Source organism: Camelus dromedarius, chromosome 26 (genome assembly GCF_036321535.1).
Source record: "Camelus dromedarius isolate mCamDro1 chromosome 26, mCamDro1.pat, whole genome shotgun sequence".
Lineage (NCBI taxonomy): Eukaryota > Metazoa > Chordata > Mammalia > Artiodactyla > Camelidae > Camelus > Camelus dromedarius.
In genome coordinates this window covers 13,293,447-13,320,922 of record NC_087461.1, presented here as the reverse complement: position 1 = coordinate 13,320,922, position 27,476 = coordinate 13,293,447, and the positions used below count along the sequence as shown (strand labels likewise).

The window sequence follows — 27,476 nt, the reverse complement described above, 5'->3', positions numbered from 1 at the left end:
CAAGTCCGCGGGGCAGGGCGAGGGGTGGGCGTCGGGGACCTTACCGGACAGGCCTTGCCCGGCAATATCAAGGTAAATGCCGGCACTGCGGCTCCAGGGGAAGAGTAATTTAGCGTCTGCGTCTAGATTTGGATTAGTCACCCTCCTAATCCATCCCGAAGTGACAAAAGCGACCTGGCGACTCTGGGATTTCCGGGCCGCAGGACTCCACCCCCAGAACCCATAGCTGTGCCCCCGCGGTGGGCCTGGGGCACTTCCTAGATGCCCGAGGACGCGGGGCGAGGTGCTAGAAAGGTGAAGGCCTAGGGTACCCCTTCCTAGGGTTGACCATCCGTACTGGTCCCTCGTCCGCCCCTCCCCCACGCCCTGTCGCCCATTAGGTCGGGCTGGCGCTATACTGTGCACGGCTCCCTGGGGCTCGATGTCGAGGGTGGTGCCGAGGAAGGTACTTTCCCTCTTCCAGCCCAGTGTAAGTAGCGGGCGACCTCCCTTCTCCTTGGGTTGTTGCCCGGACGTCCTTGTCTCGGGGCGACTAACGCTGTCGAAGACCTGCGAGCCAGGCACTGCTAAGCACCTCCATCCAGTATCCCTAATCCTTTCATCTACCCTCTAGGGTGATATAAAGATTGCCACTGGAAAGGATAGCAACAGAATTTAAATGGCAGAACTTAAGGTTCGCACCAAGCCTCTCCGGATTTAAAGCTCTTTGCTTAAGTCCTGTCACGTTTCTCAAACCTTAACCTAAGAAATGGCAGGCGCTGGGGACCACAGTCTTTTTTTTTTTTTTTTTTTCCTACTGTTCCCACGCGCGCTGCCACCCTGCGTCGGCTACGCGGGTGCGGACACATCGGTCCGGCCTGTTCCGACAGCGAGCCCGGGGGTCTCCGTCGACCCTTCTTGCTCTTCTTTTTCCTCTTCTCCGGCCCTCCTCAGGGGACAGACAGCCAGCGCGCGTCATCGCCGCTGCCGCGGGGCGGGTGGGTGGAGTTTGCTGTGCTGCGGTGGCGGCGGCGAGTGGGTCCCCGGGAGGCTCTGGGGCGGGGCTGCGGGGAGGGCGCGGACAGACAGACCGACCTCGTCGGGATGGGGGGTGTGGCTGCTCCGCCAGGGTCCGGCGGGTGGGAGAGCGGCTCCGCGACCACCGGTGGCCGGGGCCCTTCTGCCTTCTAGAGATGCTTTTCTTCTCGGTGAGTTGTTTTTCTGTCTTGGCGGCCCGGCTCCCCGGCCTTGGTCACGCCCCGGGGAGGAGGAAGGAACCGGGCCATCTCGGTCTGTGTGGCCTGGATAGGGCAGGGCAACGGGGAACTGACCAGCTGCGCTCCAGGTCCTCCTCCCCTTTGGTCATGTTGATCCGCGGCTGCGCTCCATGTTCCAGTTTCATGCAGGCTCCTGGGAAAGCTGGTGCTGCTGTTGCTGCCTGATTCCACCCGACAGACCTTGGGACCGGGGCCGGCGCTGGCGGCTGGAGATGGCGGACACGAGATCCGTGCATGAAACCAGATTTGAGGCAGCGGTGAAGGTGATCCAGAGTTTGCCGAAAAATGGTACGAGCACTGGGTCCCCGCTGAAGAAGCCTACTACAGAGGCCTGAGGCCCCAGTTTTCTTAATCCACCTCCTTTAACCTTTCTGCTTCTAATCTTGCTTATTTAACGTACTTCTTTTATGGGTTGAAAAGGAATGGAATTGGAGGGGAGGTATCGGTTGTGAATTAGTTGCCTGCTGATCTTTCAAACCAGAGACAAATATATTATCCAGATTTTAAGTAGTGTATATTGTTGGAAAGAAAAGTCTTGTCACTTAATGACTGCGGATTTGGATATATTAAAAGAAATCTGGGATGGAGATGCCTGGTGTTGCATACTCATAAAGTCTACTTTTAAGTCTTTTAAAAACTTTTGATATGAAAGGAGAGAAAGGAAAGAACAACTATATTCGTTTGTAAAACAATTTCTTATTTAAAAAGCATACATATTTACTACTTGAAAAAAAACCCCATTCTACTGTACTAGTGTTCACTAGGTGTTCTCTTTTTTATGCTCGTATTGGACCTTTGCAACTTGGGTGAAAAGTCACTGGAGTTCTTTTATATTTAACCTATTCTCTGGTTTCTTTCAAGATTTTTCCTCTTTATCGTTGGTTTTCAGCAGTTTGATTATGATCTGTCTTGGTATGGTTTTCTTCGTATTTATCCCGTTTGGGATTTTACAGAGCTTTCTGAATTTGTAATTTTATGTCTTTGACCGGTGTTGAGAAGTTTAAGGCCATTATTCAAATATTGTTTTCTGTGGAGAGGTTTGGAGAGGGAGACTTTTGCTTTTCATGTCATATCTTTCTGCATTATATGAATTATTTTTCGTATAAACGTGTAGTTTTAATGATGCTTTTAAGTACTACCATTGTACCAGAGTGTAAAACTAACTGAATACAACACTAATACATTACTGTAGTATTTAATTTTGTGTTCTCTATTTTCATTAATTTATCATTTAGCCAAGTAATGAATGTTCACTACCATTAACAAAAATTCATTAAGTTCAGAGGGATTGAAAAAGAAGAGTGAATGAACAAAATGTAAAGAATTAGTATAGGAACTTACTTAGGTATAGATTTTTTAAATGCCTGATTAAGAGAGTTTATAGGAAGGCATACTTCTAAAAGAGTTTTGTTTAAGATGTACTTTCATTCTTACTTCTAAACCACACATTTTTCTATTTTTTTTGAAAATTGGTAACAGGAGACTTGATGTCTCTACTGTGCTATCTTTGTTGACATCATGTATCACTTTTTAGGAAACTCCTGTAAGTATAAATACAGTTTGTATTTATATAACATTTAAGAAGGTATTGTAAAATTAAGGTAACATGGCCAAATGACACCTGTGTTGGTCAGTATTCAGTACTGTACTGTTACCCCTGAAACTAAATTGATACTAATTGAAGCAGAACTACTATTACAATGAATTATTAAATATTTTTATAGTAAAACTTTTTAAGTTGTGTCATCTGTCCTGGGTTATTTTGCAAAGAGTAAGATCTGATCGTTTTTTTGATTTTTGATTTTTTTGCTTATTGCTTAATCTTTATTTATGGCATAGGGTTATAGAATCCTATAGCATCTGTGTTTGGTATGCCCTTGGCCTTTAAAAATCTGATTTTCTATATAATATTTTTAACACATATAGATAAAATATATTATGTGTGAGCAACTTGAGGACAGAGATTATTCTTTATCCAGTGGCCTACATTCAAGGTATATTACTAGGTTTTGCTATAACCTAATGCATATATTATTCACCTTAACCAATAAACTTCAATCTTAGTTGATTGACTTACTGAAGTCATTATGGTGCTTTTGATGTTTTAAATTTAGATTTGTGTTATTTAAGTAGGTAACTATTTTTAACTATAGTTTCTTCATATTTTTCCCCTACTGCTATATAAAGAAGGACTATATCATTGAAACACTGTATCTAATGGATACTCCTAAATGATCATATATTGTATAGATAATTCTCATTGTAATTTTGGATTTAATTATTCACCCTGGGCCAAACCTGAAACACCAGCTTTTAGCTTGTCTGTGTGGTAATTTTCACAATGTTTATAAACTACTGCTTTTGATTACTACATGTTATCAGTTTATTATGCAATCTATGAAGTTTTAAAAATATCTTTTTACAGTTTTAATTTTTATCTTTGTAATACATTTTGGAGTAAAAGTAATACACACCAATGTAAATGTTTTAAAAATACAAAGAAACAGAAAAGAAAATAGAAGTAATCTGTATGCCTATGATTTAGCGAACATCATCTTTTAACATTTTGATGTGTTTTCTTCTACTCTGCTTTTTATGTATGTAAGTACTTATTTTGCAAAAATGGATTGTGCTGGATATGCTGTTTTAATTTTTTTTTTTTTTTTTTTTTTAGTGGGGGAGGTAATTAGGTTTATTTATTTAATTTTTTAGTGGAAGTACTGGGGATTGAGCCCAGAACGTCTTGCATACTAGGCATGCACTCTACCACAGAGCTATACCCTCCCCCTGGATGTGCTGTTTTCAACTGTTGTTTTATTCTTACTTTATAGTAGATTATGAAGCTTTTCTCATGCCTTTTTTTATATTTTTCTACAATAAAATATTTAAGGGTATCTATCCGTAATCCCATTGTATCTGTGCATCATAATTATTTAGCCAGTTATTTATCATAAAACATATTTCAAATTTTCTGTTGTTAAGTTTTGTAACTTATAGCACTCATTCATACAATCTGAATTTTTTTTTAAACAAATATTTAAAAAATTGTTTAAAGGTAAAATTTTTTTTTAATTTAAAAAAATTTTTTTCTTGAAGTAGTGGGGAGGTAATTAGGTTTGTCTGTTTATTTATTTTTCTAATGGAGGTACTGGGGATTGAACCCAGGACCTTGTGCGTGCTAAGCACGTACTTCACTGAGCTATACCCTCCCTGCAATCTGAAATTTTTAAACATAAAAAAGTTTATTGATATGCTAGAAACATATATGAAGACTAATCCTCAAAAAATTGATGTGTGCAAAAACCATGGAGGTAGAAAATGAGAAATCCATTTTATCTTAGATTAATTCTTTTTCTACCACAGTACACACTGGTTGGCTTTAGCCAAAGTTCCTAATCCATTCAGAAACTGGAAATTTGGCCATGAGAAGTTGAATTTCTTACTGTTGCAATTTTATTAGGCAGAATATACATTTAACTTTTTATTTGTTTTTTTTACTGACATTCACCATTATTCTGATTACACCTACCAAATGTTTATTTATTTATTCTTTTATTTGTTGAACTGTGTTAGACATTGTTATTAAAGTGTAAAATCTCAAAGTTTTTTTTTTAAATCAAAGGAATAAAGAAACTAACTGAGCCATAACTTTTGTTTCTGTAAAATAGGAAAATAACCTGAACTGTTAATGAAATATTAAAAATCTCTATTTGTATAGCTAAACTAATTTATAGCATTAGATCATCAATTGTATTCTCCAAGTGATCTTACTTAATGTACGTTTCCAATAGGTTCATTCCAGCCAACAAATGAAATGATGCTCAAGTTCTATAGCTTCTATAAGCAGGCAACTGAAGGACCCTGTAAACTATCAAGGCCTGCATTCTGGGATCCTATTGGAAGATATAAATGGTAACTTTATATAGAGAGCTATGAAAGAATTTTGAGTTTGATGACATAATTACCATATGACTTATTTATGTGGTTATGTATTATTTTGTGCATAAAGTATTCTGGGTACTGGGTACATTTTTATCCTCTCTGTGCTCTTGACACAATTTCATACAAAAAGGAAGGTATTAGGGAAAAGAGGGAAACAATAAAACCAAAAGGGGTATTTGTATCAAAGATCAAAAAGCATTTTCAGGTAGTCTTTTTCCTTTTATGGAGTGTTTCCTTTTCTTTATGCCAAGAATAACTCCTGCTAAGTTAAAGAAACAAACTCTCCTGCATCTTTTACCTGCCAAGCAAAATAATGGCTTGCTTGTTAGGTGACATTGTTTGCTTTGAGACTATGAGATAATAAATAACTAGGAGCCTGACTCAAAGTCTGCCAGACTAACTTTTTATCTAAGCTGTCACTCCTGTCCCCCTGTACTCGAGTAGAAATTTGATTTTTAATATACTTAAAAGAATCACACAGTACCTCTGCCATTTTTCCAGTTGACTAACTTTTGATGTTCTGCACACTACTGAAGACTTGACAGATGTCTAACAAGACATCTGATGTTGTCTAATGTAGGTCATGTACCTCATGAACAGAGTATGCTAATTGGCCAAGGAAACCAATTAATTAAGCTGTGTGTCTTGATGGCTAAGTTTCCTTACCCAATATTGAAAGTCCTTAAACTCCTTTGAGGATTTCTTAATCCTGTGCTTTCCTCTAAGATCTTCATGACTAGTCACAAAGTAATAGGTTAAATGGAATAGCAATATGTTATTCAATCTGTTTGAAGAAAATTTATTTATTTACTTAATGATTTTCCTTAGAATTGACTTTTGCTGGAGTTAAACTGCTTCTGGAAAATACCTATAAAAAGAGAGGTTTTCCTTTTAGGCAAAAATTTCAAAGAACTCTTCTCATTATCTAAGGCTTTGAAATTCTCCTGTCACTCACATTTTTGTTTTTTTAGAAGCAAGAAAGCTTTTCCATTTTTCTTTTCCTTTCTTTCTTTTTTAATTGGTTTTAGTTACTCATTTATATTTGGAGGAGGGACTGGGTATTGAACCCAGGACTTTGCGCATGCTAAGCATGCGCTCTACCTCTTGAGCTATACCCTCCCCCCTCCATTGTTCAAGTGTCTGTTAGACTCTTATTTAAATTAACCAAAACTTCTGTTCCTTTGAAATGTGACTGTGACCGTTCATGTAGAGTTTTCTAAAATAGTCGTTTTTGTCACTGTAGCTTATAATGGTAGAAAGACTTCTAAAGAGTTCTTAGCAGATACTTATCAACACTCTATAGCCTGCATGGTCTAGAGTGTATGTAATCTGGTCTCAATAATCTATGGTCTTTAGGTAGGTTTTTATACTGACTAGTTTTAGATACTGTTTAATTTGCCATTTTATTCACAATGATATTATTCTTCAAGGTGGTGCATTTCAAGAAATCTTCCGGAAATATTGATATAGCTTTAAGTAAAGCCAGTTTTAAAATAGTGACCCTATAGCATTAACTCTAAATTATATTCTGAGCAACTGAAATCAGGTGTCTTTTTGTTATTATTTGGATATTTTCATTTCCAGGGATGCTTGGAGTTCATTGGGTGATATGACCAAAGAGGAAGCCATGATTGCATATGTTGAAGAAATGAAAAAGGTACGGAAAATAATTCATAATAGAAAATAAAAATATTCAGAGCGACTTTGATTTAGTTTTGTTATCAGGCAAACTAGCTGCTTTTTTTAAGGAACAAGGAGATTGTAACATGTTAGAATATAGAATCTAGATTACTGAATTTATCTTGGCTTTATCTGTCTCATCAAAGTTCATCGTAAGGTAAGTGTTTTTTCCTTAAGATGTCACATTGTGGTGACGTGATATTTTGTTTTAATTTTTTTCATCTTCCCTTTCTCTGTAGTTGACTTCTGTAGAAAATATATAAATCGGAATCTTTTAAAATAATGATTTCCCGTGCTCAGGAGTCTGGGAAGTACCTGGGCTGTCTTGAAAACATATCTGCTTTGAAACTATTTATGAGAAACAGGTAACAAGACTGCCCAACAGCGTCTTCAGGCATAAATTGAGATGTTCCTACCACTGCACTTCTTAGTAACAAGCATTTTTCTGTGAATGCAGAGATCCTGCAGAAGCAGAATAAGTTAAGGATGCTTCTAGTTTCTCTAGTAACTTGTAAGGAGGGCATTCTTTATTAACTAGCTCTCCTGTTTAAGGAATTGTTTTAAAGAGCAAGTTAATGAAGAAATCATGGATTTTAAAGATAATTTTAGTGCCTTTTTATAAAGGACCGTATGTTGGAGATGGATCCCAAAGTTCTGAAATCTAGATGTTTGATAACCTTAAATATAGTTGAATGTAAAGAAAATCTGTAAAAAAAAAAATAGTTTTTTGCCAGATGCTTTGACAGTATTAATCTGCAGTAATTTTTTTGATAGATTCAGACTAATTTAGTTTTGTTTTATTCTCTTCTACACTACTCAAAGTTGTGCCCTTTTTTACATTTTTCACACTTTTTTTATCTAGTGGACTTTATAGCAGAAGTCAGAGCTTAGTTCTTTGGCTGTTAGCTAGATGTTAACACAACATACACAACATAAAGGCACAACAAAGGAGCCTTTCAAAAGCAGAGGGAGAAAGATAATCTAAAGCTTTGGCTTGATAACATTCTGTTTTCTTTACCTAGAATATTCTTATAATCTTTCTTCATTCCCTCCATTTTAACTCTTTAATAGTAATTTTAATTGTGTTTTGTAGACTTAGAAAAGACATATACATCCTATTATTTAAAAAAAGGAAGAAAACCAATAATGGTATCATATTAAACACACTATGCAGCAGTTCGCTTTTTGCCTGTAAACAGATTTTATATTTTTCCAGTCAGCACACATACACCTAATTTTTGTCTTTTTAATATCTACAAAATACTCCATATCTAGAAATACTGTTTTTTTTTTGACAGTCACCAGCTGATGGCCATTTCTTTGAATGCTTTTTTAGTTAATCTGCTTTGCTCTTTAAATGTGATGATTCGAAATTGGCCCATAGTCATGAAGGTGTCTAAAAGTGGTTACCACTTCCTACTTTATGCGAATACCCTTTTAAAAACACTCCTTGGTATTAAAGAACAGACATAATAATTTTACTCTAACCCCCAAATTTTCTATTTTATTTAACATTAGTACCTTTAGTGTTTAATGCACAATCTTTGGATTGTTGTGTAAAATTTTACACAAAGCATATGTGAAATAGTTTTCAAAATGAGAACACTTTTAAATCTTTAATATAGTTGAGATTTTTCTAGGAGCGTATATATGTTAAGTAAGTAATTAACATGGATACTTTGAGGAGTCTATAAAAGAACGTCAGATCTCAAAGTTACCGATAAATTATAGATATTATATTAGGTGCTAGTGTGGATCACGTTCATAGTTCCTTTTCACAAGCTCTGTTTCTTTTGATTACAGATTCTTGAAACTATGCCCATGACTGAAAAAGTTGAAGAACTGCTTCATGTCATTGGTCCATTTTATGAAATTGTGGAGGACAAAAAGAGTGGCAGAAGTTCTGATTTAACCTCAGGTTGGGCTCTTGTACCTAGTTTTTAATTCAGCAACTGATACATTATGCATGCATTAATATTTATTTATATGTCTAATTTTTTTTTTACTTTCACATGCCAGTCCGACTGGAGAAAATCTCTAAATACTTAGAAGGTAGGAATAATGAAATCCATGTAAAACTTTTGTTTAAAGTCTATGTGCCAAAAGATTGCTGCACAAACTTATATAACTTATGAGCTTGTCACTCAAGAGTTTTCTTTCCAAGCAAATACATTGCATAAAGTTCCAAAATATTATAAACCCTAATTTTTAACCTTTAGGTTATTAAAACATGACAAGTGGTTCACTTATATGCAAAACTGTAACAGAACTCATGGTTTTATTTTTATGATTTCATATTTTCTAATTTGCTTTATGAATTATATTAGCAATGCTATGGCTGAAATGACTTCCTAGCTAATTTTAAGTAAATATGTTTATAGTGTGGTTTAACACTAGTGTAGCTAGCTAAAACAAGACATCAGTGAATTCACCTAGCTGGGTCTTTTTTTTTTTTAGAATTCTGTTTTCATGTTCTCATGTTCTCAGTGAAGAATTGAAAGGCTTATCTTTTACATATTAGTGGAGCTGAATAATCTGCAGATTTTCTGGTATTAACTCTAAAAATTTGCTCTTTAAATTGTTTTAGAAAGCAGAGTGAAATGAGTCTATAGGAGTCATTTTAAAAGTGTTTAAGTGTTTAAACAGTTAATTATAAAAACAAGGAAGAGGGAGAAATGATAAAGGCTCAGATCTATAATCCCTTAGCTATAATTTAAAAATTCACAAAGCTTGATAAAGTGCTTTTGATAACTCATTTGGCACCAGAACCCATCCTAACGTGAACTTGAGAAGCAAACCTTGACCTGAAATGACATGAAGCTATTTTAAGTCTTTATCCTATTTTGTTTGACTATTACATGTTTTGCTACAAAAATCCTTATTTACGTTTTTTTAGTGAGAGCTGCCTTAGACTTTGTTGAAGGTGTTACATAATATACAATATATATAGTATATGACTTTTGCAAAATTAGAAAACTCTGGATTTCAAATTGTACCTAGATTAAGGGTTGAGAGAATGTGGGGCTTATACTATAATTTATTTAGCCTGTACCATTCTAATGAAATTTAGATTGTTTCTCCTTCTGGTCTTCAAACAATGCTGCTGAAAGTAACCATGTACAAATGTCATTTTATATATGTGGAAGTATAGCTGTAAGAAATTATATTAGAAATGTAATTTCTGGATTAAAGGATGCGGGCATTTGATGGGTGTTTCCAATTCTGTAAGATATTACCAAATTGCAAGACAGTTTGCAATCTTGGGGTTTTTTTTAAACAAAGAATCTTGTTAAAAGTAGCCCTTTAGGCCCAGTAGAACAGATTATCTATGTCCCATGAGTGTTTTCAGAATATTTATACATAATAAGTTTTGAAGTCAGGAAGTATGAGCTGTCCCATTTTGTTCTTTTTCAAGATCCCTTGCGTATCGTATGGATTTCAGAATCAGCTTGTCAATTTTTGCAAAGATGGCCAGCCGGGATTTTGTTAGGGGTTGCAATGAATTGTAGATAATTTGGGGGAGTGTTGTCATCTCAACGATATTGTCTTCCACTTCATTTATTTAGATCTTCTTTCATTTCTTTCAGCAATGTATTTTTATTTGCAGTGTTTAGGTTTTATACCTTCTTTTGTCAAATGTATTGCTAGGTATTTTATTCTTTTTGCTGCTATTGTAATTGAATTGTTTCCTGATTTCATTTTTGGGTTGTTTATTGGTAGCTTATAGAAATACAATTGATTTTTATATATTGATCTTGTAGGTTACAACCTTGCTGAACCATTTATTAGTTCTAATAAATTTTTTTTTGTAGATTACTGAGGATTTTCTATGTACAATAGCATGCCATCTGCAGAGATCATTTTACTTCCTTTCTAGACTGGTTACCTTTTATTTATTTTTCTTGCGTGATCGCCCTAGTTAGAACTTCCAGTATAATATTAAGTAGAGTTGGCAAAAGCAGACATCTGTCTTGTTCCCTGTTTTAGGAACAAAACATTCAGTCTCTTAACATTAAGCATGATTGTAGTTGTGAGTTTTTAAAGATGCGCTCTATCAGATTGTGGAAATTCTCTTGTATTCTCAGTTCCTTCAGCATCATATTCGTGAAAGTGTTGGGTTATGTATGTCAAGTGCTTTTTCTGCGTCTGTTATGACAGTCATGTGGCTTTTGTCCTTTTGTCTGTTAACGTGGTGAACCACATGGATGTTTGGATGCTGAGTAGGGCTTATTAGTGATTCTGAGTGCTTTCTGCAACTCTCATCACAGAGCTGCTATGATGCTGCTTTTGTTGCTGTCATGTAGTCTTGCTGCAACCATCCATTTGATGGGGATTTGAGGGGTTTCCCTGTCGCTTTGTTTTATTGAAGGTGTCTAGGTGGTGAGTGTTTCTGTTTTTTTTTTTTTTTTTTTCTTTCATCAGTTGTTATTCTTGCCTTTTCTGGTTGTTGAGGGAGAGTAAGGGAGATTCAGAAGGTGTGCTGCCATCATGGTTCTCAGATAGAGCACAATGCCTATGAGAGAGTTGAATTTTTACTCATTAGTTCCGTTAATTAGGGAGACTTAAGAATATAGGCCTGACTGTTTAAGATGAATGGAGATTCCCAAAATGGACTTATATAATTGAAAATTAAGACCCAGAAGCTTGTGGGGGAAGACAACTGTTTTTGGCCAAAAGCTACTTATGGATGCTTTCAGTATCTCAAAGAGTTAATGGAAATATAATTCCCTATATCTCAAAATGTGGTCCAGTAATCAACAGCATTGGCATCACATGGGAGGGAGCCTTAATGGGAAACCACAATCTTAGATTGCCCCAGGCTTGCTGAATCACAATCTGCATTTTAGCTAGATCCCTGGTGATTCCTATCCATATTAATGTTTGAGGAGTTCCAATGTATTTACTCTCAAGATATGAGTTTAGGTAATAGGACGATTTGCCTTTTTATGTGATTGACCACATTAATGATGCTTTTTAAAAGTAAAAAAAACCCAAAACTTAAATGTAAAGACATAATAATGGAAGTTATGCACCTGAAGCCCTAAAGGCAATAAAAGGGTAAAAAACTTTTAAGTGTAATCCAACTATAATATTGATAAGATTGTTTTTAGGGTCAAAGATATTTGTTTTCAGCATGCTAGCATATAGCACCTGTCTCTTCATTTACTGCATATAAAGAAGATCATCTCTAACTTTACATTTTGGTCGATGTTACCTTAAAAAATAATTTATCCTCTGCCTTGTTCGGAAAGGATTTAAGATAGCTTTATCATTTTGTTGTAGCTAACTGGAGGCATTTATGTAGTGTATCTATATTTACAGTCAAAGAAAATAATATTATTAATTATATATCAAAATTCTTTTTCCTTCAAGATTATTTTATTAGTTATGTGTGATTACAGAATTGTTTGTAAATATCAACATCATTGTATATTACAGCATTAAAGATTAAGTGGTCATTTCGTATTTTAGATCTTGGTAATGCTCTGACTTCTACTCCAAATGCCAAAACTGTTAATGGTAAAGCTGAAAGCAGCGATAGTGGAGCTGAGTCTGAGGAAGAAGAGGCCCAAGAAGAAGTAAAAGGAGCAGAACAATGTGATAATGGTAACCTTTGGATGACTGGCTAATAATTTTACGTTAACTAAGATGAGAGGCCATGGAGAGGTTTGCACTGATTTGGCACCGTATGTGATTAGTCCACACAGTGGGATGTGGGCTGTTCACTAGGTTTGTTGTGTTGTAAGAGGCTCTGACTACAGAGTTCAGGGATAGCCAGCCTTGTGCATAGATGGATAGATGTTCATTGAAGGCTAACAGAAAGAGGCCACTCCTCTGATCGTAATGCCGGAAATGGTGCATTAGACATGTATTCATTTAAGGTATGGTTTCCAGTATGACTATGCATATGCTACCAAGGAGAAAAGACAAAGTTAAACTCTCAGTATCTTGTCAAGAACAGAATGGATTCCAGAGAATAGGATATAGGCAGAAATTCTGATAAAGAGGGAACATTGGAATTAGGGTGGCCTTGTGAGTAACAGTACCAGTGATTCTTGGGGTGATTATTTTAGAAAGAGGAGGCAGAGAGACACTAAAACAAACCATACAACTTAGTTTTGCCTTCACTTTCCAGTAAAGTCTCACAAATAATACCTTCTTCAAAGGCTCTTGGTATTGGCCATGTAGACCTCTCTGTGTGGCAGGGTCTCATAGAGCCATTGGCCTATGCCTGACAGTGAAAACACCTTGAGAGATTATCCTTTAAAAGGGGTTCTAGAAGATTCACAGGGAACTAAAGCAGTTTTTTTTTGTTTTTGTTTTTGTTTTGGGTTTTTTTTTTTTTTTCTAAAGCACACAGTTTGGTTGAGCTCTCAGCATATAATTAACTTCTTTTCAAAGAGTACCCCATCTCTCTGATCCAAGTAAGAAACCCTTCAAAGGGATTATGTTAGATTGGGGAAGTGACTATTTGAAATTAGAACATTGTGTACAGAAGTTTTCCTACAGTGAACTTTTATGAATCTCTCCATTTTCACATACAAGAAAAGAAAATGATGAAGAAATCTGCAGACCATAAGAATTTGGAAATCGTTGTCACTAATGGCTACGATAAAGACAGCATTGTTCAGGGGGTACAGAAGGACATTCCTGCCAGCTCCTCCCAGGACGGCAAAGACGCTGAGGAAGTAAAACATGTAGATCAAAACTTGGAGCAAACTGGGCAGACTGCTGTCTGCATTCAACAAGGTATTCCCATCAAAATTGTTTCCCCGGCTTCTTTCCTATGAATTAAATATTCTTTTAATATTTTTAGGATTTTTTTATATCCTAAATATAATATTCTTTTAATAATTTTAGGATATTTCAGAACAGTTTAGAATTTTTAAAAAGCCTCTTATTCAGTGAGATCTTATAGATTTGAAAGACTGAATTAGGGCCAGGCCTTTTGTATTTTTCTTGAGACTATTTATTGTATTTTTGGATGGCATTTTAAAATGAAATCTCTCAAATTTTTACTTTTATTACTGATGTGTCTTTTAACTCAATCTTCTAATGTTATAGTACATTTATTCTCCGGTCAGCGAGGTAAGTTACAGGCTTTTCGTAAGTTAGAGCTCTTAGAGGTGAGCCTAGAGGATGGATACAGTGGGTTGTTAACATTACTGAGAGGCACAGGAGAAACCTAGAAACACCGTTTCTGGAGGTGAGAGGCCTGCAGCGGGCGGGGCGGAGGACCTCCCACTGCGTACCTCCCCCCGCCACTCCTACGCCTCCCCTCCCCCCACCTACGCCGCCCCTCCCGGGACACCCCCACCCCACCCCTGCTGGGATGCCCCCGCCTTCCCGGAACGGCCCCACCCCTCCCCGCCTCTCCCTTCCCCCAGGATGCCCGGTCCTCGAGTCCCAGGGTGGGGAGAAGGGTACAGCACCGCCCCTGGGCTGAGGAACTAGGGACGCCGTCCGAGTGGACCCCGACGGGTCCGTAGGCAGCGGGGAGCTCCGGCCGCTGCCGAATGTGTACTGAGCCCGTGTCAGCGGTAAACGTTACCGAGCACTCCTGTGCGCACCTGCCCGGCCGCTCCTTCCACCAGGCGGAGCCGAGCCCCTCGGCCGGCCAGGCGTCCTCGGCCCGGCCCTTCCTTCCCGCCGCCGCACCTGCCTCCCGGTGGGTCGCCGCGCGCACGTCAAGTCGCAGCAACTCGCTGTGCGGTTCGAGGCTGCTTGTGGCCTCTGGACCAGCAGTAGTGCTGGCTGGAAGAGGTGCGGCGGTCGTGCGGGAAAGCTGATTTAAGTATAGCTTGGTTGGTTCTTTTCCTTCCCTTAGGGCGGTGCCTTGCCAAAGGCTGAGCAGGGCCGCGGATGCGGCCTCTACTGCATCTGACTGCAGACCTCCAGAGCCCCCTTTCTGTTGTTGCCCTTTTCCTAATTACCACCCGAAAGGCGAAAAGGCCTTGTTGGCCGGGCCTGGAATCTCACCTTGAAATCTTATATTTCAGTCTGGGGTGGGGGTGGAGGATGGAGTCATCTTAAAGAGGCCAGGGCTGGAGGACCCCAGCCTGGCGCCCACACCCATTCAATGCCCAGCACCCAGTAGAGCCCAGCAAACATTTTCTAATAAAACGGAGAGGTGTCAAGTTAAAAAAGAAAAAAGAAAAAAAGGACTAATATAACAACCAAACTTGTAAAGTTGTGTCCCAAATTTTGCGTCCTAGCTGGTAGTCAGGTTTTTCTTATAAAATTTCTAGGTTTTTACAAGTTTGGTCTGCACAGTGTCTTTGTATAATTCATGATAAAATACTTTGTAACGTTTTTAATAAAAATGACTGAATTTAAACTTTTTGTAAGTTAAAAGAATAAAATATGGCTTGGTAAATCAAATTTGTCTCCCAGTATGAAAATAATAGAGAACTGATAGGTTTTGAAGATGAATAAATGCATTTTTCTTCAATTAGAGAAATTAATTATTCTACGTGGGCATTTTTTTATATTTAGATATAAACGATGATCATGTTGAAGATGTTTCAGGAATTCAACATTTGACGAGTGATTCAGACAGTGAAGTCTACTGTGATTCCATGGAGCAATTTGGACAAGAAGAGGTAAAAAATGACATTTTTTTAATTGGTAAGTTTTCAAAGTGGTATATCAGATTTCAGTGCATAACTTCTGTTAATAGCAGATGTATACCACTTTGAAAGCATACCTCTAAAATGTCTTTCATTTTTTTGTGAATTAAAAAACATAAAATTCCTGAATATTCAAAAATACTTAAATACTATAACTTTTTAATGTATTTACATTTATAAATATTCCGGGAGAGGTGGGATGGGAGGCAGAAGGTGAACTCCTTATGCTAGTCTATGTTTGAGACATTAAAATTCAAGAAAATTGAATAATTTGAAATAAATAAATCTGTTCTTCACATTGACTTTAATACGTTGGGCTGAAATTTTGAGTGGAAATACTTTTCAAATTCCATTAATTAAGATTCGGTATTGGAAGCTAACATTTGGAAAACCATTAAAAGTGCATGAATTTTTTTTTTTAATCTCTTTGACAGCTCTTTCTGATGAGAACTAGGCTGATTTTGACAGCTGTATTTATGTTTGGTGGTTTTATATCCTTCCCCCACTCTTTCCCCAAACCCTGTTCTAACAGTGCTTTTTGAATACAGTAACTGTGGCTATTTAAATGTTTCTTGGATGAATGACTGACTCATTAGGACAATTCACTGCCAAACATCTCAGTTCTTTGCTCATGGATGAATCATCCCTCCCCCATTTCTTCCCTGCATATGGGAGGCAGAATATAAACTGAAGTTTTTTAGAAAAACAATATTTTCTCTGATAACATTTTAAAAAACTCTATAAAAGCAGTCATTCTTCAAGGGGGAGGATATAGCTCAGTGGTACAGTACCTGCCTAGCATGCATGAGGTCCTGGATTCAATCCCCAGTACCTCCCTTAAAAAACTAAGTAAATAAACCTAATTACCCCCCCCCCCCAAAAGCAGTCATTCTTCTATAGTGATGAAAGCTTTGTGCTGTATAACTAAGTGTTTTTAAATTTGTAGTCTTTAGATAGCTTTACGTCAAACAGTGGGCCATTTCGATATTACTTGGGTGGTGATCCCAGTCAGCCCTTGGAAAGCTCTGGTTTTCCTGAAGACGTTCAAGTATCTTCCGGAAATGGCAGCACTGGGGATGTGCAGGCAGAAGCAGTCGAAGGAAAAGGTGAAGTAAAGCATGGAGGAGAAGACGGCAGGAGTAACAGTGGAGCGCCACACCGTGAGAAACGGGCTGGGGAAAATGAGGAATTCTCTAATGTCAGAAGAGGGAGAGGTGGGTATTAACTTGTGTATTGTTCTCACTATCTTTATAAAGCAGTCAGTGAAATGGGAGGTTCTAGATAGGAGAGGCATAGGGACTACCAGTCTGCAGGGAGAATGTTGAAAGTTACCCTGACATAACATCTGACCATGTCTGACCAATAGCTGAGTTCAGGAAGGATCACTTCAAAATTTACTTCCTTTTGATACAAGAGCAGAGGTTTTCTTGAGAAATGCATCAAGCATTTCATTGTACTCTTCGGGGTTTAACTTGGCAAATTGCTCCCAATTCCATTTCTCCTACAACCCCAAACACTATTTGATGCAAGTTCAGCTTTGGGAATCTTGCTTCTGTAGGGTTCTAGGATCCCAAAGGGCAACGAGGTAGACAACTTTCTTTCTATTATTTAGAACAAAACTATGTATTATATTAGAAAACATGTAAAAACTTGTGATATTCCATTTCTGCAGGGGTAAGGTAATATGGTGGTACCTTTTACACACTGCAATATTTATACACAGTTTCAGCCTTTCTGAAAAATAACTTGGCAACACTCAATAAGAACCACAACAGAGTTGTTATCCTTTGACCCAGTAATCCTTCTTTGACTTTGTTTTAAATAAACAGAATTTTGGATGAGAGTTTATATCTAAAGACATTCATTGCAATGCTATTTGTAATCGTAAAAATGTGGAGTCACTGTCTAAAAGTGGAGAATGATTAAGTAAATTACTTCATGGTCTTACAAATGAATTTATGTAGCCGTTTCAGTGTTTTTAGAAAAAAATTTAATGATGCACATAAACGTTCATGATATATTTTTTAAAGTAGGACACAAAGATATGTAAGGGATAATGCCAATTCTGCAAATATATGTGTAGAAAAAAGAGTGGTTGGATATACAACAAAATCTTAGTAGTGGTGAGATTTCACCATCTCTATAATGGTGTTTATAAGAAAAACCATTTAGAAACATTTTGGGAGGCTTACAGTGACCAAATAGGAAAACATGGCCATTTAGTGTAGCTTTTAATACTTTAAAGAAATAGTCCTCATATTTTTTCAATTTTGTTACTGTATTAGTAGAGAGTTTTTACGAATGTACCCCAAATAGGCAAATTGTTTATGTACATTTAGTCCTGTATAAGTGTATTAAGTACATTATAAATAAAACCTTAGCAAAAAAACGTAAGAATGTAAATGGAAATTTATGTGTATGTCTACTTCTTTGAATTCAGTAGTTTATTTTGTTTACATCCTGATTGCTTCCACTCCACTTTGGAGATTTAGATCTCAAAGAAATAGCAGAGGAAAATGAAGAAAACACACCGTTTCTGCTTTTATAAGAATTGTTTAAAACTAACTTCTTTCGCTTTTCAAACAGGGCACAGGATGCAGCATTTGAGTGAAGGAAACAAGGGTCGGCAAGTGGGCAGTGGAGGTGATGGGGAGCGCTGGGGCTCGGACAGAGGGTCGAGGGGCAGCCTCAACGAGCAGATTGCTCTTGTGCTCATGCGCCTGCAGGAGGACATGCAGAGCGTCCTCCAGAGACTGCACAAGCTGGAGACCCTGACGGCTTCACAGGTGGGCTTTCACATTTGTCTCACCTCGTTCTCCTGATAATCCGGTCAGACAGCGTGTCATTGGAATCCGTGTTAATCTGATTTACGTACATCAGTGCAGTTCAATGAGTTTTTAAAGGATCTACTTTTGAAAGTAGTATTTCAGAAAAGATTGACCCAAAAGCCAAATACAACTTAAAATTACAGAAAATTTTCAGTATATAAAATTAGCAGGAAGGTGGGAAGAGGATTAAGAACTGTTGAATAGTGTACAGTGTGAGGCAGGAGTAAAGAGACCTTAACTAATGCCCTAGAGTTCATCACTGAAGTGTCATCCTTTTGTCCTCTATCTTGACTTCTTTTTAAAATGCTGTGGAGGTAATACACTAACTTACCAATTCTTTATTGTAAATTAGTTTTAGGATCAAAACTTTCCAGCCAGAGAGAAATGTAGAGTTTTAATCTGACCTCCACTACGGTTTGCTGTAACTTATCATGAATTTCCAAAACAGATATTTGGATTATTGTTTACATAATCTTTACATTTTTACAGTTTTAATAATCCAGGCTGTAGTTCTCAAAAGTGCTTGTCAGTTGGTAGTTGTGTGGAAATTTAGGAATAAGAAATGTTGAGTAGGCAATTTAATAAGAATGTAAAAGAAGTAATGTTTTAGATTAATTTGAAGTTTTAGTTTGATAATTTGATATTGTTTGAACTATAAAACATAAAATGTCAAAGATAATTCTTTGGCTAGCAACTTTAGGAACTTTTAATTTGGCCAGTATGAGTTTCATGATAATCAAAGCATAGTTAACAGAAAAACCAAAAATAAATATTATTTCAGCTTTCTTTTAACCACAACAAAAATAAGAAAATTGAAAAAGTTATTTAGAAAAATAACAAAAAAAATTTTTTTTTTTCAAAGCTAAATCACTTTCATTTGTATTTATAGGCAAAATCATCAGCATTACAGACCAGTAATCAGCCCCCTTCACCGGTAAGGAATTCTTGTCTTAAATCTAAGTGCCACGGTTTCAAATAAATTACAATAAATTTAGATTCTATGACATCCTTAAAGTGTTCCAAATGAAATCTACCTTTTAGAACTTTGAAGTTTAAAGTGTGTTTGTTTTGTAGTAAGTCTGAAGTACTTCTGAAAGTCTACTTACTGAATTATGTTCTAAAATGATCTCCCTCCCTTTAGCAGGAGTGAGATCTATTATTAGCTATATATTTTCAAAATTATGAATTAGGTCTGTTTTTAAGTTTGTACGTGCAATATGTAATAGATTGGTGACTGGCTTATTTTATTTTCTCAGAGACCGTCTTGGTGGCCCTTTGAGATGTCTCCTGGTGCATTAACTTTTGCTATCATATGGCCTTTTATTGCCCAGTGGTTGGTGTATTTATATTATCAAAGAAGGAGAAGGTAACACTATGGTTTTATAGTTCAAAGTGGTATGTAAACTCTTACAATCTACAGAAGACAGAGCTTTCAGCAGCTGTTGGGGAGATTGGTCCATTTTATGGATTGTCATACTGAGCATTCTGTACCCATCCTGACACTGAAACTACCTTGGAAATGATATGTGGTGGGTTTCTAGATACTTGTTAGATTTAAATATTTTTCCCTTGAGAACATCCAATGGCGTTTGTACATCTTTGATTTAGGCAACAAAAGAAAGTGATTCTAGGCTTAAGTTTTATGTCTTATGAGGAAACAATGTTCTTCAAGTCTGATGTTTATTTTGGTCCCTTTGCTAATATTAAAGGGCAACGGATAAGTAAACAAATAATGTCGGTGTGTTCTCTGTACCTTAGAAATACAGACATTGGCGTTTCAGAAAATTTTCATCCTGGTGGTTGACTATCTCTAAAAATAGGGCTTATTCTAACTTGAGGGCCAGAATTCCAGTTTGGATGCCAGGAAATAACTCAGATAAGTTTGACAATAATAGGTTGGAATCCTTGAAAGTGCCCTGAGATGGTCTAGACTAGGAATAACCTGAGGCCAAAACTCTTGGGTTCAAGAAAATCTTTAAAGCTTTTTTTTTTTTTGGACATTATGTAAACTGAATTACTTTCCCTGGATTGGCAGATGGACAAATGTTTATGTCATTCATGGCCTCACTGATTATGTTTACAGTGTTTCATCACCATTTCCCATTAAGTAACAACAGATGGAGAAAAGAGATATAGAATATCTGATGGTAAGATTTTAATTGCTGTCTTAAATATGTGCAGTAGAAATGAATTTTAAAAAATCTACAAGTTTAAATAATTATAGGTCTGTTCCTCAACCAGAGGACCCAGGTTTCTAACTATTACAAGTGATAACAAAAGCAAAAGCCAAACATTTACCCTTGTCTTATGTAAAAGGGGTAAGCAGCCCACTAGTGTAAGTTCTCCAGTGATAATACTTTACAGTGGAGAAACTGACATGCATGTGACATTGGCTGAATCAGTTTAGTCTTCCCTGTTCTCTGCTTATGTTAAGATGGTTTGATTTATGTTCATAAATGAACTAAATACGTTTTCTGGTACATCGTGTTCTGGGCATATGCTTTGCCCACTTGCAAAAACTTCAGTGGGATTTCAGAAGTTTAAGTTACTTTCTCAGTATTGTTTACCCTCTTTCTATTTCATCTTTGTTTGTGTCATTTCAGCTATTAAGATATAGGCCTTAATTTAAATCCTTTCTTTTCTTTATTCGCACATTTTATGTTTTTCCTATGATGGTTGGGTGCTTATACAGGTTTTTAAGTCTTAATTTCCCTGAAAAGAGGAGGAAAAAAGGACCAAACCTTTTTTCAGTATGTGGTTTTGCTAGATTTAAGCGGCAGGGACACTAAAGGGAGGTGTTTACATATTTTGCAATGCATTTCAAAGTTCCTTTTCATGTTTTCTTTGCAGAAAGTTAGGGATTGAAAAATAGAGAAATTCAGCACAGGACAAAAAAAGCCCTGAAGTTTGCTTTGGTTAATAACTTATTTCATGCCTAAGGTTGAAGAAGCTTGTCACTTTACTAAAGACAAAAAACAAACTATACTTTGCTTCAGCAGTCACTGAAAATTGCAGTTTTTCTAAAATTATTTTTTTTTTAACGTTCCTTACTAGCAGAAGTATATACCATTTCTCCTAAGTGTTCCTTTCAGTTGTTGACAGATGTCTCTGAGTGGAGAAGCTTGTCTCTATTTTTAATTACCTACTTTTTTATCATTGAATCTTTATCAAGTTTTCCAATGTATGTTAGGTGTATAGTTCTTCCACGCTGTAAATTATTTAGTGCTGCACAACTGCACTTTGATGGGATATATTGTTTTTATGTACTGTTGGATTATATGTGTAACAGATCAGCTGGGGTTGGAGATGGAGCCATATTAGATTTGGAAATAAGTTTTGGCCTGGAGGGGATTTATGGCATTTTTTAATCTGGCAATGCTTAACAGTTTTTAATCGGACAGTTATAGGAAGGAAGATTAGATGACATTGTGCTTAGTTTGGAAAAGACAGGTCTCGGTTAGAGATGAAGAGAAAGATCTAGAAATCCTCTTAGGATAGGAGACGTGTGACCAGGAGAGGGTGTGCCCTACTCATAATAAGGCCATCCTGTACCTCATCCCCTGGTACAGTATCTGGCACGTAGGAGACTTTCAAAAAATATGTGCTAAATGCCCACTCTTGGCAGGATGGCACCTGAGGTACTGTAGGTTGTGAACAAGATTTGATTTTTTTTGGTTGGGGGAAGTAATTGGGTTTATTTTTTAATGGAGGTACTGGGGATTGAACTCAGGACCTTGTGCATGCTAAGCATGAGCTCTACCACTGAGCTCTACCCCACTAACCCCCCTTCCCCAGACAAGCTTGATTTTATTTCATGTATGTGCATCTGGATGCAAACACACACTGAGATCACCTTATACGCATGTAAAATAAGTGGCTGTCTATTTGTGGTAAGCTTTAAAAGATTTTTTTACATGAAAAGTAATACTTAAGGTCCACTGCTTGATTTTTTTTCCCCACCAGTATGGAAGGATATAAATTTAAAAGTAAAAGAGATCTCATATCACTCTGCAGGGGATCTGAAAAACATTCCTTCCGTACGTGATGTGCAGAGTAGCTAACACCTGCGGCCCTGTCTCCTGTTAGGCTTGAGTCTGTGGTACCACATGGCCCTGATGACCTCACCTGGTCATTCTGCTGTTAAAATTATCCCCGAGGGACAAACTGAAAGCTGACCCGTTCAGTCCACAAGGCTATTCTTAATCTGTTCCAGGCAGACTTCATTTCATACTGTTGCACTTTGCAGATACTACATTTTTTACAAATTGAAGGTTTGTGGCAACTCTGTCACAATTTATCAGCACCATTTCCCCAACAGCATTTGCTCACTTCATGTTTCTGGGTTATATTTTGGTAATTCTTGGCATAGTTCAGACTTCATTATTATTATATCTGTTATGGTAACCTGTGACCAGTGATCTTTGATGTGTCTACTACGGCTTGCTGAAGGCTCACATGATAGTTAGCATTTTTTAGCAATTAAGCAATTTTTAATTAAGGTCTGTCCATTGTTTTTTTCAGACATAATGCTATGGCACACTTAATAGACTACACTATAGTGTGGGCACCAGGAAACCAGAACATTTGTGTGACTCGCTTTATTGCGGTATTAGCTGTATTGCGGTGGTCCAGAACCAAACCTGCAATATCGTCAAAGGATGCCTGTACTTTGAAGGAAAGGATATTTCTAACCATTCTTTATCAGTGTGCCCAGATTCATGACCTTGCCGGCATGTTGTTTCCTTGGAGACAATGAGTTTTCAGTTTTTATCCAGTAAAAACTGGATAAGGTGGGGGCAGATCTCAGGAGAAACATTCTTCAGATGGAGCCTGGAGAAGGTGGTCCTGGACCAAAAAGTCAGGCCCAGGCTTCCAGTGAGGCAGGGGAGACTCTCAGCAGGGCTGAGAGTTCAGCGGGCTGGGGAAAGGCAGGATGTTACTCCAATTTTCTCATCTGTTGTTTTGCGTAACTTTTCTTCTTTTGTCAGGCTGTACCCTACGTTTTGCAAGTTAATTTTTTTAAAAAGGAGAGAAAAATCTCATTGAAAGCCTGAAAAAGATCCCCAGATTCTGAAGATAGCAATAATGATTTATGTCTGTTTCCCTATTACATTGAAGATTGGAGAATTCATAGACCAGATTGTGTGCTTTCTGGTAAAGCTGCGAAGGACTTTATATAGCAATTTGCATCATGTGGGTTCTTAGGAAGTGTTTTTTTATTTTTTTATTTTTTTTATTTTTGAGGGGGTGGGGTAATTAGGTTTATCTATTTATTTTTAATGGAGGTACTGGTGGGGATTGAACCCAGAACCTCATGCATGCTAATAACATGTTCTGCCACTGACCTATACTCTCCCCCACTTAGGAAGTGTTGATAACTGTTCAGGTACCTCCCAGCTAGCATTTCTGCTAAAGCCTCACTCAGGCAGCCAGTCTTTGGAACCACCCATGACTCTGTTCCTCCAGGGGCCTTTTTTCTTCACGCCATGAGTAATCTCCTCCTCCGGTTATGTGAAAATCCATCTGATTATTTCAAATGTCCCTCCTGCCAAGGTGTACATTAGAAAATTTCTGCAGAGGATAAGGAATGGTCCGATTATTTAAAATACCACTCCTGCCAAGAAGATTGCATAGGAGTATTTCTACAGAGGAAAAGAATAAATAATGAAAGTTTCAGACACTGTGGCATCTGGAATGCTGAGGAGGGTATAGAGATTTTACGGCAGTGAGACCTTTTGCAGAATTCAGAGCATCCGTGATTGCTGTGTGTTGTGCTAACAAGCCCATCCTCTTCTGGTAGCTTACTCTGCTGTCATTAATACCGCCACATTATTCATATCTGAGTTGTTGGTTATTATGTACCCCCGGCACCCCATCAGTTAGCTGAGAGCTCTCTTGAGGGCTGAGAGCCTGCCTCGTGGACGTCTGAATCCCCAGTACCTGGCAGAGTGCCTGAAAAGTAACAGATACATAATGTGTGTTGATTAAATGAACAGTCCAGGTTGTATATCTATCAACCGTCTGTTGTTTTATTACGCTTTTTTGTTTCACAACTTTTTCCTTTTGATGATATTATGGAATAACTGGCAAATATCTGAACTGTGGAACAGCCAACTGGAAAAAGATGAGAATCTAGAAACTATGAGAGGAGGCATGTACATTTAAATTGTTTATTACAAACTATTTGGTTGGAGGAGGAGGGATGAATTAGGAGTTTGGGATTGGCAGATACAAACTACTGTATATAAAACAGATAAGCAACAAGGGCCTACTGTATAACACCAGGGACTCTATTCAACTTCTTATAATAACCTATAATGGAAAAGAATCTGAAAAAGAAAAAAAAATGTATGTATAATTGAATCACTTTGCTATCCACCTGAAACTGACACAACATTGTAAATCAGCTATACTTCAGTTAAAAAAGAAACCAAAGCTGTTTGGTAATGTCATCCCTTGCAACTGGATCTTTCCTATTGAGCCCCAAGTGATGTGAAGTAATTTCATAAGAATCACTTGTAACTTTATGGTCTTATTTTGAATTTGAATATGATTGTTGTGTTACCGTTCAGCAAATTCTTTGGTATGGATGTGTTTCATTTTCAGGTTACATTTATACTCATAGGAAATTGGTTTTCTTTCTCCCTTTCTTTTTAAAGAAAACTGAACTGAAGAGCATGACACTTACCGAAGAGGACTGTTGGCCTGGATGAGCTCGGAATACGATGGATTGTGGAGCTCACACGAAAACCCTAGTTTGTGATGATTACATTTCTTTTTGTTGTCCAGTAGTTTGGTTTGTGTACATATATACATATATATATTTTGCACTACACAAATGATAACATTTTAAGGACTAATATTGCTGATACTTGAATAATCAATCTCAACTAGGTTATAAATGGTATACATAGATGTATTTACCCCACCCTTGAACTTGAAGGACATTAAATTATTAATTATTGTTTGGTAACATGTATACCTGATTATCTCCCATAGAGAAATATAAGCTGCTTTTCCAAAGGTACAGTTGTGATCATGAAAACAGATTTATAACTGGGTATTTTTAATTTTCCAAATTAAATATGAGCAAGAATGCAAACCAGGAGTGAGTTTCAAGTGAGATTAAATCGGCTTTCTTTCTTAGTCACTGAAGCGCCATGCCAAGGAGTAGAAAATGGCTGGAAGAATCTTCTCTACATCCATCCACTTCATGGGCTGCCCACCCGTAATCTTTCTTGGGCTCACAGCTCTAACGTTAGTGTTCAGGCATCATTATGACAAAGTAGAGTCCTAGGTACTTGGCTTAGTTTTAACAAATGATTCACAGAATGGCCATAACCTGCTAATGAAAGTGATGAAGAGGGGCCTACAGTAGGTTTGACAGTGTATTCTCAACCTGCAGATCATGCATAAGATTTGTATTCAATCACATACATCGATTCCTTTGTAATCATTTTTCTTTAACTGAGGATATCTTGTTTCTGCTTCATAGGGTGCTTTGAAATATAAAATGAAAACTTATTTATACTGTTTTTACAAAGGTCAAAAAGGAGACACATGAATATCACTTTTCTGCAACTGGTAAACTACACAGACCGGACTCTCAACCTCTTCGTGCCTCAGGTTTTCCTTCGGGGGTAATATTTGCGATAAACCTACTTCACCAGGGTATTGGAGGGATTTGCAAGCTAGCAGGCCATGTGCTTCCATGTGAACAAGACACAGCCAACTGGTGTAAATTTAAGTGTCTCCCCTCCCCCACCAACCTACCACATTTAGATCCTTGAAGGCTTTGTTTGGAATGATTCTTCCTGTATACCTTTTAAAACTACCTTCTCATGTAGATATACCTTGTACTTTAAAGATTTGTCTGATTCAAAGTCTTAGTATCAAATAATTAAAAAATATTCTTGGTATGTATGATGTTGAGTTTAACATCATGTGTTCAGAGTGTTTTCAATAAGAAAGTAACCCATCCCTAGTATAGAGGGTGGTTCTCTGTTTACCTGAAGAAAAAAGCAGAAGAATATGATTTGCTTTTCCTAAGACTCTTTTTTCCTTACAGGTAACTTGATGTTTTTTATTTTTTAACCCCATCTTGATTAAAATGTGTCTGTCTCAAGGGATCTACTACTATTTGCCTTTTAAAAACTGTCCTCTATTTCAGGAAAAAAAATGAAGCAAGTAACCCTGCATTATAAGTAAAAATAAAACTTAGACCTGTGGATCAGGGATTATTTTCAAAAATTAGCTATCAATCTGGTATCAGAAAATGGTGGCTTTTTCTCTTAGTATGTAAATAAATAAGATGCAAATTAAGAATGAAAGTAGTTGTGATTCATTGAAGCAGTTGGGGGCTACTAACTCCTAGGTATAACTATTTGTATCCTATTCCGAAGTCTTATTTTATAGTTTGAAAAGCACTTTGCACACAGTTCTTGTATATACAAGTAAAGATGATGAAATTATAGGATATAGTGGTACCGTTTTGTTTAACAAGAACCTCATTTAAAATTTTAAATTGACAGCTACGGTATTTTTTTAACGATCTACTTCTTTTCTGTTTCTTTATTGTAAAACCAAGTTAAAAATAAAAGGTTAATGAGAAATGTTATGGTTTTTATTAGTTGTTACTGTTGGCATTGCATTAAGCCATGCTATTACATATCATTTTATAAAAATCAGCACCTGGGTGAAGTTTAACTCATTTAGTCGTTTGGTTGAGAATGTTACTGATCTTGTCAAAATCTTAGTTTCAGTTCTTACTCCAAATCGGTGGCCTCCTCTAGCTTCTCAGTGCAGCCTTAATCAGCCATCTTAAATATGTACAGTTCGTCTTAGGTGGAAAATGGTAAAGGATACAGGTGAACACCCAGGCAGGAGAGAAGCACAGGACAGGCTGTGTGGGAAGGGGTGTGGCACCTCCATGCCCTCTCTGGGTCGCCACCCTCCCAGCCCCTCCATGTGTTCACCAACTAGGATCTCTCCGAGCCCTGCACTTTGGGGGTTTTTATGGAGGCTTAGTCTCACGCAGGCATGCGCAGACGTAAACTCCATTTCCGGCCCCTCTACCTTCTCTGGAGAATGGAGGGTGGGGCTGAAAGTCCCAAGCTTCTAATCATAGCTTGGTCCTTTTG

At 37.3% G+C, this 27,476-nt stretch overlaps 1 protein-coding gene across 4 annotated transcripts; it reads left to right on the top strand.

The window, feature by feature from the left end:
* On the top strand, window positions 1–26,948 carry ACBD5 (acyl-CoA binding domain containing 5). 4 transcript variants are annotated; one of them, XM_010995668.3, is made up of 15 exons: window positions 1–72; window positions 1,376–1,544; window positions 5,048–5,168; window positions 6,783–6,855; window positions 8,682–8,796; window positions 8,898–8,930; window positions 12,351–12,485; window positions 13,425–13,628; window positions 15,375–15,481; window positions 16,455–16,722; window positions 18,095–18,294; window positions 19,226–19,270; window positions 19,593–19,702; window positions 20,420–20,483; window positions 24,996–26,948. In XM_010995668.3, exons 2-14 carry the CDS (start codon window positions 1,469–1,471, stop codon window positions 20,445–20,447), a joined length of 1,515 nt encoding a protein of 504 aa, XP_010993970.3. In that variant the 5' UTR covers window positions 1–72; window positions 1,376–1,468; the 3' UTR covers window positions 20,448–20,483; window positions 24,996–26,948. The 4 variants fall into 4 exon arrangements, with proteins under 4 accessions (XP_010993970.3, XP_031300503.2, XP_010993968.3 ...); XM_031444643.2 differs by lacking the exon at window positions 1–72 and adding an exon at window positions 1,050–1,187; XM_010995666.3 differs by lacking the exons at window positions 1–72; window positions 20,420–20,483 and adding an exon at window positions 1,050–1,187.
* The last annotated feature ends 528 nt before the right edge of the window (window positions 26,949–27,476 follow it).

Bases quoted from the DNA above. Each gene is read 5' to 3' on its own strand.
- ACBD5 (XM_031444643.2), top strand. The intron at 12,486-13,424 runs GTAACCTTTGGA...TTCACATACAAG, and splicing joins AGCAGAACAATGTGATAATG to AAAAGAAAATGATGAAGAAA. The intron at 16,723-18,094 runs GTGGGTATTAAC...CTTTTCAAACAG, and splicing joins TAATGTCAGAAGAGGGAGAG to GGCACAGGATGCAGCATTTG.